This window comes from Pecten maximus, chromosome 7, assembly GCF_902652985.1.
Source record: "Pecten maximus chromosome 7, xPecMax1.1, whole genome shotgun sequence".
In the NCBI taxonomy this organism is placed as follows: Eukaryota; Metazoa; Mollusca; class Bivalvia; order Pectinida; family Pectinidae; genus Pecten; species Pecten maximus.
In genome coordinates this window covers 33215167-33232993 of record NC_047021.1, presented here as the reverse complement: position 1 = coordinate 33232993, position 17827 = coordinate 33215167, and the positions used below count along the sequence as shown (strand labels likewise).

At 34.4% G+C, this 17827-nt stretch overlaps 1 protein-coding gene across 1 annotated transcript in view; it reads left to right on the top strand.

The window, feature by feature from the left end:
* The window catches only part of LOC117330636 (integrator complex subunit 13-like), a 183208-nt gene that overhangs the window by 151465 nt on the left and 13916 nt on the right, over positions 1-17827 (top strand). The window contains exons 6-12 of the mRNA XM_033889069.1: positions 3093-3221; positions 3925-4009; positions 8021-8113; positions 8658-8747; positions 9845-10023; positions 11154-11241; positions 16172-16248. Coding sequence (XP_033744960.1) covers positions 3093-3221; positions 3925-4009; positions 8021-8113; positions 8658-8747; positions 9845-10023; positions 11154-11241; positions 16172-16248 — 741 coding nt within the window. The remainder of the gene's footprint in view (positions 1-3092; positions 3222-3924; positions 4010-8020; positions 8114-8657; positions 8748-9844; positions 10024-11153; positions 11242-16171; positions 16249-17827) is intronic.

Sequence of the window (17827 nt, the reverse complement as noted above, 5' to 3'; positions counted from 1 at the left end):
CAAATTACCGTTTCCGGGCTATAACTCAAAAACCGTTCGATGCAGCTCCTTGAACATTTCTGTATATATCAGACTAGTGCCCTAGTTGTGCCTTTTTTTATTGCGGACCTTCCATTTTCGGTATTTTTTCTGTCACCATGGAAACTTAATAAAAAATACCAAATTACTGTTTCCTTAATAACTTTTACTTTGAGCTTGATATATACATGTATTTGGGTTTTCATACCAACTGCGGGGCGCAGGGGATAATGCCAAGCTTTGCGGCTCCTTGTTTCTTTATGGATTTCACTCAAATTTGGTATATAGTTAGAAGACCATATGAACTTGTGTCCCCAGCAGTGATTTTGCGATTTAGCCCTTTTTAACAGAGTTATACCCCTTTTGCATACAAAATGTGTCATAATTTTGTCCGGCTATGCATTCACTTACTTTTTAATGGATTTTCTTGAAACTTTTTACAGAGTTGAAGGATGGCATGAAGTTGTGTCTCCAGTAACGGCTTTTTCCGAAAAAAACCTTTTTACAGAGTTATGCCCCTTTATGTAAAAATGGCTACTAGCTTGTCCGGCTATGTATTTGCTTTGTTTTCAATGGATTTTACTAAAATTTGGTATATAGTTAGAGGACCCTATGAGGCTGTGCTCTATGCAAAGATTTGCCGAATTACCAGTTCTAATAGAGTTATGCCTCTTTTTCTTTAAAAACGAGCAAAATTTTGTCCGTCTATGCATTCACTTATTTCTTACCTAAACATAGAACATGTTTGATTTGGTTATAGTACCATAAATAGGCAGCTTCACAAAGTATCCAAACCAATCATGGAAAAGCGGGGGGTATACTTGTCACCCCCTCAGTGACAGCTCCAGTTTAATTTAGATTATAGATATAATTTCTGTAAAGTACCCTGCCAGAGATTTGGGTTATTTCATTCAACATATTTAGAAATTCATAATGCTTTATATATGTCTGTATCCCATTGCATTCATATCACCGTAAATGCAATAAAAACACCGCTCAATACCTATATGAATTATCCAAATTGTTACATGATGATGTCAATGAATTCAATCCGAGATTGTTTTTACTTTTTTAATACCATCACCATGTATCAAATAGGGCACATTAGTCTGTTCTGTTGATCAATTCCATGTGCACATGGTCAATCTATGCCCAGATTTTTTTTATCAAACTGGCAGGTCAAGCATGAAATACCTGAGATGCATGGGTTTTATATTTCTTGGACCCAAGGCCATGCCTGGTCATTATTGCTATTTATACACACTAATACAAAGATCAGCTCTATTGATGAGTGAAATATGTGAGTGAATATTTGATATTGTCATATTGCTCTCTAGTGGAACAGAATTTCAAAGGTAGATCCAATATTGAATCAATCTATATTGACCAATGTTGGAACATAACTCCTGTTATGGGGTGACTGGGAAGTTTCTATTTCCTATATTTTACTTAAATCAGTTTCCGGTCCGTTTTGAATTTCGACGACCAGGTATAGTTATTGGATACAATTAGTCTGAGTGGTAAGTTTATAGTCACTACACAATTCACTTCCAGATTTTAAGGACCGAAAAAATGACTTTACTGTTAATATCATATTCCATATATTATCACATTTTCTTCTGACAAGTCTGAAGTAATGTCGTAACTGTTAGTGCCAGTAAATCTTCCGTTGGCTGTATATACTACCACTGAAATGTCTCAGTATAAACCAAACATTCTAAACGCAAACACAGTACTACAGACACTACTGTTGAAGTTTCATATTTTTTTAAATAAGCGCATCATCCTTGTTTGAGTGGTAGGTTACCTGAGATAAAAGTGACCTATAGTAATTGCGATCGCTTTTTGACCAGCGTCGTATGTTACGTACAATTTACATTTTCGACTTCTTCATAATAACCATATAAAGGTCAAGGGTCAGGATATTGTAGCCTGTAGGCATGATGGGCTGCCAAAAAATTGTTCAAATAAATTACCTTGACTTGCTTTCAAGGTCACTGGGTCAAAGAGGTTAAAATCATTAAACAACTTCTTCTCATTAACTAAGAGGCTCAGAGTCATGTTATTGAGACAGTGGCATGCTTTGATAACAGACTGAAAAGTTTGTTAAGTTGAATGACCTTGACCTACCTTCAAGGTTACACTGGTCATATTTGTTGAATTCTTAATTAAAAAAGAAAAACATCAGTATGTATTTGAGAGCTCAGGTGAACGTTAAGGCCCATGGGCCTCTTGTTCGTTTCTTCTGGATGGAGGGAAAATATTTCAGCTGCAAATTAAAATTGAGGAAATACAATGTAATAATACTAAAGCATCAGATGAACTTTACATTTGCTGCCTTTTTTATCTCTCTGAATGATTAGAGCATAATGAATATGATGTTATCATCCATCTTCTCAAGCTTCATTATCAATTTTTATGCTAAAATTAAAATGAAATGGGCAGCCTCCTTAAGAAACTCATTTGTACATGATTAATTTCTCTATACTGCAGTTGTCTGTTTGTTTGAAGTCAATATCTTACGGTTCACATCAAAGAAAAGTTTCATAGTTCTACATTATTTGCTTTGTGTGGAAATATGTAAACCTAGTAGGCCTGTCATAATTAACACTCAAACATTTGATAATTAAAAAAATTAAGTAGAAATGCAGAGTGATCTCCCTTAGTAGAGCATTTAAGTGTTTCAGAAATTTAAAGTTTTGAAGTTATACACTTTGTATAGGCGTATTCTTACATTTACAAGGAAGTGTTAAGTATATGTTTTATTAATTGTTAAGAGTAGGAAAACAACAAATTATGATAATTTGTGAGAAATTTCAGCTGCTTCTTTGATGTGGGGTCTAGCAGGTGGCATATGAGGTAAAAATCTTCATCTATGCTCACTGTTGCATAATACTTTATAAAAACACTTATATCTTAGCATACAAATATGATAAAATATCCAGTCAAAAATGTAGATGAAAGTATGTATCTGGTGACATAAGGTTTAATTATGAAAATTAAAGTAGTTTTATGATAAGTTGAATGGCATTGTTGGATGTTGAGGAAGACATTTCCATTGTTTTGCATTCTAGGTATCACCTCAGTTGAATAGTGAGGTACATTCCACTCAGTCTGGTCGTCACCTTTACAACAAGCTCATACAACTCGTACAACAGCACTACAACCTCGCTTCAACAACAGTCACTGGGATTCCTATGAAGGTAAGGTCAAAGGTCATATAACAGGTAATGACCATGCCTCAACAACAGTCACTGGGATTCCTATGAAGGTAAGGTCAAAGGTCATGTAACAAAATGTATTGCCTTTGCTTCAAAAACAGTTACAGGGATTCCTATAAATGTAAGGTCAAAGGTCATACAACATGTATTGACCTTCCTCCGATAACGATTACTCCGATTCATATGAAGGTAAGGTCAAAGGTCATTTAACAACATTTATTGACTTTGCTTCAAAAACAGTTACGGGGATTCCTATGAAGGTAAGGTCAAAGGTCATGTAACAACATGTATTGACTTTGCTTCAAAAACAGTTACGGGGATTCCTATGAAGGTAAGGTCAAAGGTCATGTAACAACATGTATTGACTTTGCTTCAAAAACAGTTGCAGGGATTCCTATGAAGGTAAGGTCAAAGGTCATGTAACAACATGTATTGACCTTGCTTCAAAAACAGTTACAGGGATTCCTATGAATGTAAGGTCAGAGGTCATACAACAACATGTATTGACCTTGCCTTAGCACATTTACCAGGGTACTTATGAAAGTAAAGCCAAAGGTCATATAGTTGGTATTGACCTCCTTAACAATTACCAGCCTGGATATAAATGTGCACTCTGTAGATTATTTTAATGATTTTCTGAGATAGTCTTTTTAAATTCCATTTGTTTGTTTTGCTGCACTTGTAGGAGGAACAAAATGCCAGCTCATCTGCCAACTACGATGTAGAGATTCTCCACCCCTTTAATGTTCATAAAGACCTCCTCAAGTCAGGTATGTAGTCGAAAATTCTCATTTCGTTAAAGACTTGAATTTTTCTTTCTCCTGATTACAGTTAAGATTTTGGATTAGAATGCAATAATTGTTGTCTTCACAAAATTGCACCATCTGTCCAATATTCCGCATTGACCCAAAGACGAGCCTATTGGTTAAATTGAAGGTTTGAGAGGGATTATAGTAACAGTTATGGAACATAAGTTAACAACTTATATTTATTATTCTTGGCAACCAGGGCCAAGTTGTTCAAATCATATTTTAACAACATTTTTCAAATCCTGATATAATCATTTCTGGTAGAACTAGCTTGTCAAAACTTAATGAAATTATGTAATTCTTAATTCTCGTCCAACTGGCTTAATTTAAAGATGATATACTCACAGGTTTTGCAACAAATGAGAAATGAAATTTTCACTAGTCAAGTGATTAAGCTAATCACCTTTTGAGCAGCTAGGCCCAGGAGGTACAAACAGTAAATACACTGGTATGTGCAGGATTTTTAAAAGGAAAAGTACATTGTCAAGTAGAAGAAGATTATTCTTTACTGTTTTATATCCAATCTGGGGATCAAACTCCTGATGTCTAATGGTGAAAAGTGTATTGTCCGCTCTACCAGCCAAACACCCTAATGCTTGCTTCAATGGCATTGCCCTTTGTTCTTAACCTTGTGTCATCTGTAAATAGTCATAATTTTACTGCTCTTCAGAAACTAGCCTTGTCCCAAACCAAGTCTATAAAAATGATACTTGTTGCTTCAGACAGCTTTATTCCAGTTCATAATAGTGTCTGGTTATCCTGTTGTCAGTATAATGTTACTGTGTGGGGTGTCTAGCTATAGTCAGGATATGATATTTCTGAGTGACAGCACTATAAAAGCTCCTCAAGTGACTCAATCATCTGCCTCCCAATCAAGATTTTGACATTTCATTTGACCTATTTTCCTCTGTTGTCTCAAAGGTATTAACATTTTATATAGGGTCTAACATCTCTGACAAGTCCTGGAAGGACAGAACTGCTGTATAATGTGTGTTTTGTACAATTCTTCAATGACCTTGGTCAAATGTTAAGTCTTTATCTGTAATAATTAACATAGACTACAATGAATCTGGAAAAATTATCATGTTACACTTATGTCATAAAGTACCTTGCAGAAGAGATTTGAGGAATTGTTGGCTTGATAGGGAAATTAAGATTCAGAAAAACATTAAAACAAAAAACCCTGGGAGAATTTGAGAGTGATTAATGCAGAAAAGGTTATTTATTGTGTACAATACAGTATGACTTTAAAGACAAAAAGAAACAAACATCAAGGTCATATTAGCACTATTTTATTATCTTGGACATATTCTAAGCCCTTTGAGAATATAATGATTCGAGAAGCGGAAACATTATACCAGTCAGAAATACAATATTGATGTTTAGAAAATATTAGATTTGTTTATTCTTTGTGGTCTGCTTGCTAAATTGACCTAAATTTTTTCTCATAATTTTCAATCTGTTTTAAGTTTGAGGCTTTCCATTCTGTTTTTATGTTTCTCATGGGATCAGAGTCAATTTGGGATCTAGACAGCATGAATTTGATAAAATCACAATCTACAGTCAATTGGTCAGAAAACAGCATTTTCCTTCCTAGTGTGTGGTCTAGTTTCTGTAGGACTTTTTCCCATTTGATGGAAATATCTTTAAGACACAACATATTCCTTTCCTTAAGGGAGAGTTTCATCTATATATAGCTAGCTATAGGATACTATTGCGATATTAGAATATATATTATATGTATATACTTCAGAAAAAAATTTCAAGCACTTAAATCTTCAATGATAACGAGATTTAAAAAAAAAAAAAAAAAAACTCCATGATTTAAATGTATTAGATACAAGTTGTTCATATAGCTTTACAATGATTCAGATATACAACCGTAATAATGGGGAAAAAATTGGTTTGGCTTAAAACATGAAGGATATCTTCAAAGATATTCCCTATTTTGTTGTGACAGCAATTTCCTGTTTGCATGCGACATCAGATTAGCAATATTGAAACTATAAACCAAAAATAGAGGCTCACATGTGTAAAAGTACATGGATTTGAGTTTTAGGCTTCATATAAAGATTACTCCTCTCAATTTTTCTGATCTTTTGTGCAAGTGAAAGAGATGTGTGTATTCAATCCATAAAAGACTTCATCATCAATATCTTAAATGTTGTAAATGTTTTAAATGATTAATTGATCAGTGTATCAAAGAAACAATAGCAGCAGACATTTAACAAATGTAATAAAGCATGTGTGTGTTTACAAGTTTAAACAATGAAAATGTTTTTTTCTACCAGTAAATATTAATATTGATTCAGATAATGAAGGAAAAATTCTTCGTTTTGAAATTTCTAAAATTCATTTTTATGAATCTGATTAAAAAATTAGAAACTGTGGGTGAAATATCTCCCTGAATAGTTTGTAGATTTTTGTCCAGAATCTATTTATGGTAATGGTACTTTAGATATGGGAACCTAGATCAAAGTTTTAATTAGGTCAGTAGACACAATCTCGGACCGTTTAAGTGAGGCCAGGGATTTCTCCTTCTTATCAATTAGCTAAAACTCTAAATTAGAGATGGACAGTTCTTTACTTGTTGGAAACTGTTATTTATGTCTCGGAAAACATTATTTAGCCATTTGTTACAAGAAGATAAATACACGGTAATGAATAGGAATCAGCATTTGTGGTTTAACTTGAAATAATCTCTTAGATTACATGATTGTGTAGATACAGATGAAGTTAAATCATTTTGATAAAATCCATGGGTTCTTAAATGTTTTTTCACAACAGTATCTCTTTGGTGTTTTCCTCCATATTTCATTGTTAAAGTGAAATATATCTGAGAAATAGCCATGTGATATTCTTTGGGAATTTTCCCCCTAGCACTTTATATGTTGACATATGACAAACACAACCGTGGAACATAATGGATCTTTTCGGAATCTTGAGTTACGGTTTCTTTGTTTAACCCAGAGGGTCTAGCATTTAGCTGTTGTCTGTCAACTTTTTTTCTCTATAAATCACTACTAGTCATAAACGACTGATCGGATTTATACCATATTTGGTCATCAGCATCCGTAGATGAAGGGAAGACTAAGTGAGTATAAATGTGAGTCACTGTGAGTCAAATGGGGGAATGGAAGTAGGGCCAGATATGGGACATATAGAGCAATAGTTTTTAAATCCCTTCTCTTCTATTGAAATAAGTATATGTTGCTAAAGTTTGGTGTGGAACATCTTTGGGTAAAAGTTAGTATTGGGCCAGTGATCGAAAATAATAAAAAATTAGTAAAAAAAAATAAATGATAAAACTTATATAAATTATTCATTCCGATTTTTTATTCCGATTAATTGCCTTTTCAAAACTGTAATTGATTATAATAATCAATTACAGTTTTGAAATGGCAATTATCAGAAATTTCTGAAAGTGTTCATCAATTTTTGACTTCAAGTATTTTTGTAATGTAACAGAACCATGGAGTAGTTGATTTTGTATTTAACCGATAAATTCATTGGTCATTAACAAGTGATTAAGGAGATTTAAATATATCAACAAAAAATGCTTTGTTTGTGTTTAGCATTACCAAACGTAAAAATATTGATATTAAAGGCTAAGATGTGTAATAAATGTACTTGAGGTGAACATAATTTTTTGCAAAAAGGCAATTCTGTGCTAAATTGAGAAAACCAGTAATCAATCAATTTCGAGTTTCCAATTATTGATTCTGAAAGTGAAACCATTTCCCATCACTAGTAAAAGGGACTCATTTTTGTATGCATTGTAAATGGTGGGTGTTAATTAGCCTGCTACACCAGGACCTCAGACAGACAGGGCCTTTAGATGAATAAGATAGATTCTTCAGAATCTGTGGGAATGATAAATATGATAAAGTCACTGCATCTACATTTTGTTCATACATTCTTTTTTGGCTTGAAAAGTCATTTTTTATCTTGATGTTGTTTACTTATTCGAAGCTCATGGCGATGGATTGGTGATACCATCTAAAGAAGGACTTCCTACAGAAACTATTACATTGAAATGGTGTACCCCAAAATCCAATGTTGTCGGTGAGTAGAAATTACATGTGGTTTATGTGATTTATGAGAATACAAACAGAATTGCTCATGAAAAATTTAGTTCCACGATGTTAAAGATAGATTGGTGGGGTTTTACCCCCATCACTAACTCAACAATAGATAAAACTTCAGACGATGTGGACAGAAATGTAGATGGGCCGCTTTTTATGAAACTTAATTGATTCACTTGATCAGCTCTTTTAACTGTGTATATACAGAAATTGTTCTCCAGTAATTTATTTTTTTGTTTTGAATGATTTTCACGAGAGTTATTCCCCTTGTATGAAGACTGTTGATAGTTTGTCAAAGTAATACTGTGTACATACTCTTAGAACCAATTTGTAGGATGTTTTGCTTGCATGTTTAAATTATTATTTTTATTTCAGGGAATGTATTTAGAGTTATGCCCCTTTGTGATATCTGTAGATAATCTGTCAGAACCTGGGATATCAAGTTCAATTAAACCTGTGGCTTGTAGTTTTGAATTTGTGTTATTCCTGCAGTATTTTAATTTCTTGGGTTATTTGTATATCAGAAATGCACTACTGTACGGACGTGCACCGAGTGACCCCAGTGGATGTCAATAGCCGGCCATCCTCCTGTCTCACCAATTTTCTACTCAGTGGTATGTTCATTTATAATTTCATACGTACCCCTTTATTTTACATATCCCTCAACAGATTTATTGTTTATACCATAACTACCATTTATATCTCATTACCTACTTCTGAGGTCATTATGGTCTGAAAGTGTTGTCAAAGGATGGCTTAGTACCACAGAAAAAAAAGTTAAATTTCGATCCTCAGGTCAATAAAAATGACTCAGTTTTGCAAATTTCCGGCTACTTAGCCATCCTGGCAGAAAATCATGCATAATTTTCATTGACATAATGAATTCTTTCCTTTGAAGGATATGGATTTTGAAATATTTCTTATAGTATGTATGTGGTGATGGATTTAAGAAAATAAGCAAATGATTTCACACATCATTGTAAGATCAGCAATAACAATATATTTAATACAAAAAATTGTGTTATTACAGGTACAGGGATGTCTATCGTAGAATGATCAGTGATGTCAATACACTTTTCTATACAGAATTCTCGAAAACATTCACCGCATATTTTGTAGCCTGATCAGTCTTAATGCTTTTCCGTTCTTTTGTAAATTCCTCTGTGATTGTGTGGCCTACGAGCCAAAATGTTGTCTGTTTACAAGTGAGTAGCTGGCCCACACAACAATGTTGGATAAGGGGACGTGAACTATCTCCTGGTGAATTATGGTCTAAGTTTGAGTTTAATTAAAACCAATGAAAATGAGAGAAAAATTCACATTATGCACTATTTCCTCATCAGAAGCTGGTGAGTGTACTGTATTTACAAGCCCCAGCCGACATTGTTTTCATCACGGCAGTGTTTCATAACAGATTTGATTGCAGTTTTTAAGAAATAATCAGAAATAATTCTCTTTATTCTGCTTGGCCTCATTTTACTTTTACACAGAATCTACCGAAGGTATTAATGTATTTTCACTCAAATTAACATTAAACCTATCCAAGTCATTCATTATGATCATTTTAGATATGTCAGCACTTCCCTCTAGTTTGGTAAGTCAATGTCACATGACTGTGTATTGTACCTACTCGTTTGGAATTCTATTCATAGATCTTGACTTTTAAATTATACATCAGAAAAATTAATCAGAGTTTGGTATCTGACTACAGGTCGCGCTGTCATGCTGGAGCAGCCGAAAAAGACGGGAATCAAGGTCATATCACACATGCTCGCGAGTCACGGTGGGGAGATCTTTATCCACGCCATTCATACAGGACGCTCCCTGCTAGAAGACCCTCCCTCCATCAGTGAGGGGTGTGGGGGACGTGTCACTGATTATAGAATCAATGTAAGTGTTATAGCATCACTCCAGGGTATATGTCTCCATGTCTATAATATATCATGTGTTGTCAATATCCTATATCAAATACGGGAAGATAGAATATGATATATAGAATTATAGTCATGTGACCCCAATTGTATGACTCACAACTCAAAATATGATATGCCCTTTTTTCTTTCTCAAATTTTTAGTGATTCAGGGAATAAAATTTGTAACTGAATCATCCTGACGAAGCCCACTGTTCGGGTGCTTGGTTCAGTTTGGTTTAGTTTTGTTTAACACCCTAACAACAGCTAAGTCATTTAATGACAGCTATTATAAAAGAATCAACTTTTACCCTTGTCAGGAATATTCTCTATTTTACCGGTGTCAGATTTTCTTACCTCACCCTAGGGTTGAGACAAGCTATAATGAAATCGTTTTCATATGGTTTGTTGTTGTTTGTATGTCGATGATGAGATGTATTGATGAATGATGATTGACGCCGTAGACTCTTCTTCATCATATTTATTCATATGCATGTTCTATACATATATACTGTACATGGCAGGTATTTTTACAATGTATGTCCAGTGAGAGAGAGTTGTAAGGTGTATCCCCGCCCAGCCTACGGGCCGGGACTGACCCGAGGACCAGTCACCTATCGTCCAAAAGGCTGTCAAAGCTAAGCATGCTCTCTGCACATTCTCAACAATTGTATGACGTCATGGCCACAATACAATGACATCACATCAACAATTCAAATACCTGGTGGTATCCAGGCAAGGGATATTGTAAACCAATTAAACCCTAATTAAAGTGACAGCTTTAGCTCTACCCTTGGACCCTATACTGGTAAAGATATAGGCCCCATTAAACATTATATATACCCCATCTTACTTCTGCCACCTAACAAAAGTAAATTTCAAAATGATCTTCATGGAAAATCAAAATGTTTTTTTTGAAAATTTCATCTTTTCACCTTCTTTTTTCCATCACAAAGGTATACTCATAAAAGCTTATGTTGATATTTGAAACAAAATATTCCAGGAAATTTTGAACCATGTATTGTATTTTCAAAGATAAAATAAAACAAAATGGGACCTTTGGATTTTCTTCGGATAAAAATTTAATCATGTTACTTATTTTGTTTCAAGGACTTTGGTGAATTTATGAAAGAGAACCGACTAGCTCCAGCTTTACCTAGTATGTTAGAGGAATCAGACGACCCACCTCTGGACAGGGGTGAGTAGTTACGAGAAATAGAATCTTATACTCATTGTTCTGTATGTAAGATCTTTCAAAAGACATCAGGGTCTTAATAATATTGCTTCAGTATCAGTGTACTCCAAATATAAGTTCCCCTTTAGCTCAAAAAGTTTGTTGTGAAAATCCACGATATTTTAAAATGCTTGTTTAAATGGGATGACAGAATTGTAGAATTCAGTAATGATTGATCATAAAAGTTTATCATAAAACTGAGAGTAGATCTTTTTTACAACATGGGATTGGAAATATTTCCAGGGTACCCGATACAGAAAGCAACAGCTATTTTTTAATTGTGCTCGCTTACAAGTTTCCTTGCTCTCCCCAGACTGTATAAGATGAATCATGTCGGTCTTAGTCAGTGTACAACTATCTATCTATATGAAAGGTTTTTAAAAATTTGCATAGTCCACTTCAAGAAACAGAGAAGCTCAGTTTCTGTAGAATCTCAGATACAATATGATCAGTAGGCATACTGTGTTTAACCTTATATAGATATCTGATTAATGGCTGGTTGTCGGAGCTGATAGGGGCTGCCATAGCTCTGTTGGTTAGAGCGCTGGCCACATTACCTCAGGTGAAGATCTGAGGTGTGTGGTTCGAAACTCCCTACCTGTGATGGTTTGTGTTATTCGGGAGGCTGAGAAACAGGCCGGTCTGTGCTGTTGTGTTTGTGTCCTTAGGCAAGACACCTTACCTTAACTCCTATGGATGGAATGTGATTGGCTTCCGGTATGTTTTTCAGTGAAGTAGTCACCAACTACTACAATGAGTCCCTGCCTCAAAAAGACCCTGGATGTTCAAAGGGCAATAAACCAAACAAACAAATTGAACAGATGATACACCTCTTATCACGCCTCGTTGCTTTACTGTCCGAGGCCAGCATTAAAAATATGTTTGTTTCCCCTTAACCAAAGGTTAGAAGATATTAGGTATGTAAAGGTACAGTTTTAGAAAACGCAAATGATAAAGATAATTTTTGTCTGCAGAAAATCGAAAAAAAAAAAAAATTTGAGTAGGGGATGTTGATGAGTAGGTAGGAAAGATGAAGCAGTCAGTATTTTATTTCAGGCCCTTACCAAAGTCTCTTCACGAAAATCTGACATTAATAAGATTCTACTTAGATTTTATATGACAGGTAATGTTGATGATGCTGTAGACAGTTACTCTTCTTAAATGCTGACAATATTTTTTTTTTTCTTGTAATTTTTATACGCCAATCAAATTTTAAACTTGGTAGGCTTTATAGTCATATCAATTTGTGTTTAATGAGTTAGAGACTACTTCAGTAACTCCTGATTACTGGTATTCCTCAAATAGAAAATGAAACATTGACTTTGTAGTGAAAGTAAAGGTGATCCAGTGTTAAAGCATTATCCCCACCTATACCAAGTTAGTATAATTAAACCCGAAACTGCCATCGAAAGTTATTGGCTTGTAATTCTCACAGGATTGCAGACAGACAAATTAATCATAGCGTGCTAATCCGGAAGCACAAAAATACACTTAACATAGTGACGTCCGACAAATGACGTCATTTAGAGACGACTCACAAGCATGGTTCCTCATATTACTACGCCAATGGGAATAATGTGGGAATTATGATCTGATAACGTTCTGTTTCGTAAGGTTATATAGTGACAATGCAGAGACAATGGAAATATAACCCAATATGGCTTTTGACGGGCATATTTCTCCACCCTGCGGTACTCTTGTTCGGTCATGTTTATTATAAATTTTTCTTGTTGATGGTCCAGTTTTCATTATATGCCAGTATTTGTTTTGAACAAGCAATGAACTTTTAACATTATTTGTTGTTTATCAGGTTCATCATTTTCTGTCATGTTGTAGATCTCGGCTTTATTCTATTCTACCTATAGCCTTCAGCCATACCATTATGGAATTCCCCATTTATTTATAGCCTTTCCCGAACCTTACATCACAAAAATCTCATTTTAAAAAATAAGGGTAACCAAGGGATTTCCCTACTGATCTCGATTTAGGATGAACCTTGTAAATATATATGTATTAAAAATATCTGATTTTCTTGGTTTTAGATGTAGATATTGTAGATATCTCAACTAACTATATTAACAGTTTTATACAGAGCTATTAACCCTGTTGCATAAGTCATACTAACCCTATGTCTAGCAATTTTTTTCATCATAACTGATCATTTTAGAAGTTTTTGTTTTAGGGAACTGTCAATGTGCATATAAAAGTATCATGTCCATTACCAATTATTTTACAATGTAGCACTTTTCGTAAAATTGTGGCTCAATAATGATGCAGTTATTGTTCCACTGTTTTGGATTCCATTACATCTTATACAGTGCTCAAAGTAGATATTTCTACCAGGTGGTCTATTTGGCTACCACCAAGTGGCCTATTTGGCTACCAAGTAATAAAATCTATAGGCAACACATTGGAAAAGTTCGCATTGACTGCAACCTTTGAAAGATTAATCAAATCGCAAATTTACAGAACTTTTTTATAAGTGGTCATGCTGGCGCCTTATAGGTCAATAACTGGTCGCCAATGTTGAGTTTAAGGTGCTATGGCCACTAAAATAGGGGCCACTTTGAGCCCTGTTATACATTACAGTATTACATTGATTGATGGGGCTTGATGTCCTTGTCCATGGATACTACATAATATTACGTAGATTCTATTGTAACATCTGTGGTGTTGATACAAGGAATTTCAATTATTTAGTTATCTGAAAGAAAAAAAAGGGGAAAAAAATGCAAACAAAACTTTATCTTAAAAAAACCTTGCCTAAATATGATAATTTGTACAAATTGATTTTAAGGTCTTTTCTAGGCCAGAAACTTCAATATTATTGATAGCAGTCATTAATTCATCTTCACAAATCTGTTATGTGGAAGGAAATTGGTAACATTAAATTCAAAAACTGGTGAGAATTTCTGTTTCAAAAACCATAGTCTGACATTTGCTTCTTGACTTTTTCGGAATGTAAAAAGGCTAGGTTAATAACGATGTTCCTCTATCGAAAACAATGCTGACAGTTCTGAGTCCTAGAACAAACCTTGTTCACGTTAAATCTGCCTAGAGAAAAAAATATTAGTCTGTTATTGATAAAATCTTATCTGCTATGCGGATAAAAAATTATATTGTTGTCAAATAAATCCAAACAACCTCAAAATCAATGACAACATTTTTGGAGATAAAAATATCACAGACACTGCACATTTAGAAAGCATCTGAAAACTGTGTTACTTGTATGATTTATTGCAAACAGCTTCACAGAAATGAGTTGACAAAGATTTAGGCGAGATATGAAAAAGTCTAAAGAAGGAAATTTTGAGCTTAAAGTGGGAAGTCTTAAATATTGATCCTTATATTAGAAGTTCTACAAGGAACTCTGTTGCCCTAGAATTGTTACAAGGAACTATATATTATAAAATTTCTACAAGAAATCTGTTACGATAAAATTTCTACAAGAAATATGTTACGATAGAATTTCTACTAGAAATCTGTTACAATAGAATTTCTACAAGGAAATCTGTTATGATAGAATTTCTACAAGGAAATCTGTTACGATAGATTCTACAAGGAAATCTGTTATGATAGAATTTCTACAAGGAAATCTGTTACGATAGATTCTACAAGGAAATCTGTTACGATAGAATTTCTACAAGGAAATCTGTTACGATAGAATTTCTACAAGGAAATCTGTTACGATAGAATTTCTACAAGGAAATCTGTTACGATAGAATTTCTACAAGAAATATGTTACGATATAATTTCTACAAGGAAATCTGTTACGATAGATTCTACAAGGAAATCTGTTACAATAGAATTTCTACAAGGAAATCTGTTACGATAGAATTTCTACAAGAAAATCTGTTGTGATAAAGTTTCAACAAGGAAAATTTGTTACGATAGAATTTCTACAAGGAAATCTGTTACGATAGAATTTCTATAAGGAAATCTGTTACGATAGAATTTCTATAAGGAAATCTGTTACAATAGAATTTCTATAAGGAAATCTGTTACCATAGAATTTCTATAAGGAAATCTGTTACGATAGAATTTCTACAAGGAAATCTGTTACAATAAATTTCTATAATCTACATTTGTATATTGATAGAAAATACTTATTTCTTGGATAATATATATTAAACAAATCAGTTTCTTATCACACTGTTTTCATGATTCATAGATGTACATACTAGATTGTTTTATTTAGCTTTACTTGTAAGATGATATTGGTATCGTTAATCTACATTGTATATAGATTATCGTTAATCTACATTGTATATAGATTAACCTCTTTAGCTTACCAGGACAAAACTCAATGGAAGCTATTGCCACTCCGTCAATGTCGGCATCATCCACAGGCAGCTATAGATTGTGGTGTCAATACTACAGCTTAGGTATTTAACAAGACCTTTCGAATGGTACTACATTTGCTGACCTTGATCGTGACCTTTGACCTTCTTTTAGAAGACTAATTTTGAATTTCAGCCCACACAGTGAGCTTCATTGTCTGACAACTTTTGTTAGTGGTTACAGTAAGACAACAGGTAGAGTTTAATACATTAATTCATACAGGTATGTTGACATTATCTTTTAGGTAATATTTTAAGGCATTTCTGGACATTTAGACATTTTATCCTTTATATTATAATATGTCACAGCCTTGATCTTTGTATTAACATATTTTTTACCTTAATCATTTTGTTTTGAACATTTTGACCTCGACCTTTGAGTTAAAACGTATCATGGCCTTGACTTTTGTGTTGTTATTCTTATGACTTTTGTTGTGTTACAACAATGATTACCTTTGTCTTTGTCTTTCAAATCATAGACCTTGGATGATGGATTGCCACACATCTTAACCTTGACCTTCGTATTATAACACTTACTTACCTTTCTATTATAGCTCAGAGCCACCTGGAGAGAATGAGTCGATACTGGCCGACCGTGATAGGGGAGACAATCATCTTTAATATGGCATCGGTGAGTGTGGCTTTCAATGGCTTCCACAGCATGAGTGAGACAAGGGAACAATACATCATTTATGTTAACAGATATTATTGACTTGTGGAGTAACAGTGGTTTATTGTTAAGTTAGGCTCCCAGTATTTTTTTATGGAGGATTTTTCTGAATTGGTTGTTCATGGATCAAAATGGAATGGAGGAACTTATTGATGTATTAATTCTCAAAAACCATTGGTGATAAATGTCAATGCATGATATCATTGGTGAATGAGGCTATTGCAGAATGGGAGCTCCCAAAGGATTTTGGTCAGTAAGGCTATTTGGGAATAGAGATACTTGAGATAATTGATGAGACAAGGCTTTGGAGAATTGGGATACCTTAGGTTATTGGTGAGACAAGTCATTGGAGAATTGGGATCCCTTAGATTATTGGGTAGACAGGTTATTGGAGAATTGGGATTCCTTAGATTATTGGTGAGACAAGTCATTGGAGAATAGGGATCCCTTAGATTATTGGTGAGACAAGTCATTGGAGAGTTGGGATCCGTTAGATTATTGGTGAGACAGGTCATTGGAGAATTGAGATTCCTTAGATTATTGGGTAGACAAGTCAATGGAGAATTGGGATCCCTTAGATTATTGGTGAGACAAGTCATTGGAGAATAGGGATCCCTTAGATTATTGGTGAGACAAGTCATTGGAGAATAGGGATCCCTTAGATTATTGGTGAGACAAGTCATTGGAGAATTGGGATACCTTAGTTTATTGGGTAGACAAGTCAATGGAGAATTGGGATTCCTTAGATTATTGGTGAGACAAGTCATTGTAGAATTGGAATCCCTTAGATTATTGGTGAGACAAGTCATTGGAGAATAGGGATCCCTTAGATTATTGGTGAGACAAGTCATTGGAGAGTTGGGATCCGTTAGATTATTGGTGAGACAGGTCATTGGAGAATTGGGATCCCTTAGATTATTGGTGAGACAAGTCATTGGAGAATAGGGATCCCTTACATTATTGGGTAGACAGGTCATTGGAGAATTGGGATCCCTTAGATTATTGGTGAGACAAGTCATTGGAGAATAGGGATCCCTTAGATTATTGGGTAGACAAGTCAATGGAGAATAGGGATCCCTTACATTATTGGGTAGACAAGTCATTGGAGAATAGGGATCCCTTAGATTATTGGTGAGACAGGTCATTGGAGAATTGGGATCCGTTAGATTATTGGTGAGACAAGTCATTGGAGAATAGGGATACCTTAGATTATTGGTGAGACAAGTCATTGGAGAATAGGGATCCCTTAGATTATTGGTGAGACAAGTCATTGGAGAATAGGGATCCCTTAGATTATTGGTGAGACAGGTCATTGGAGAGTTGGGATCCCTTAGATTATTGGGTAGACAGGTCATTGGAGAATTGGGATTCCTTAGATTATTGGGTAGACAAGTCATTTGAGAATTGGGATCCCTTAGATTATTGGGTAGACAAGTCATTGGAGAATTGGGATTCCTTAGATTATTGGGAAGACAGATCATTAGAGAATTGGGATCCCTTAGATTATTGGGTCGACAGGTCATAGGAAAATTGGAATCCC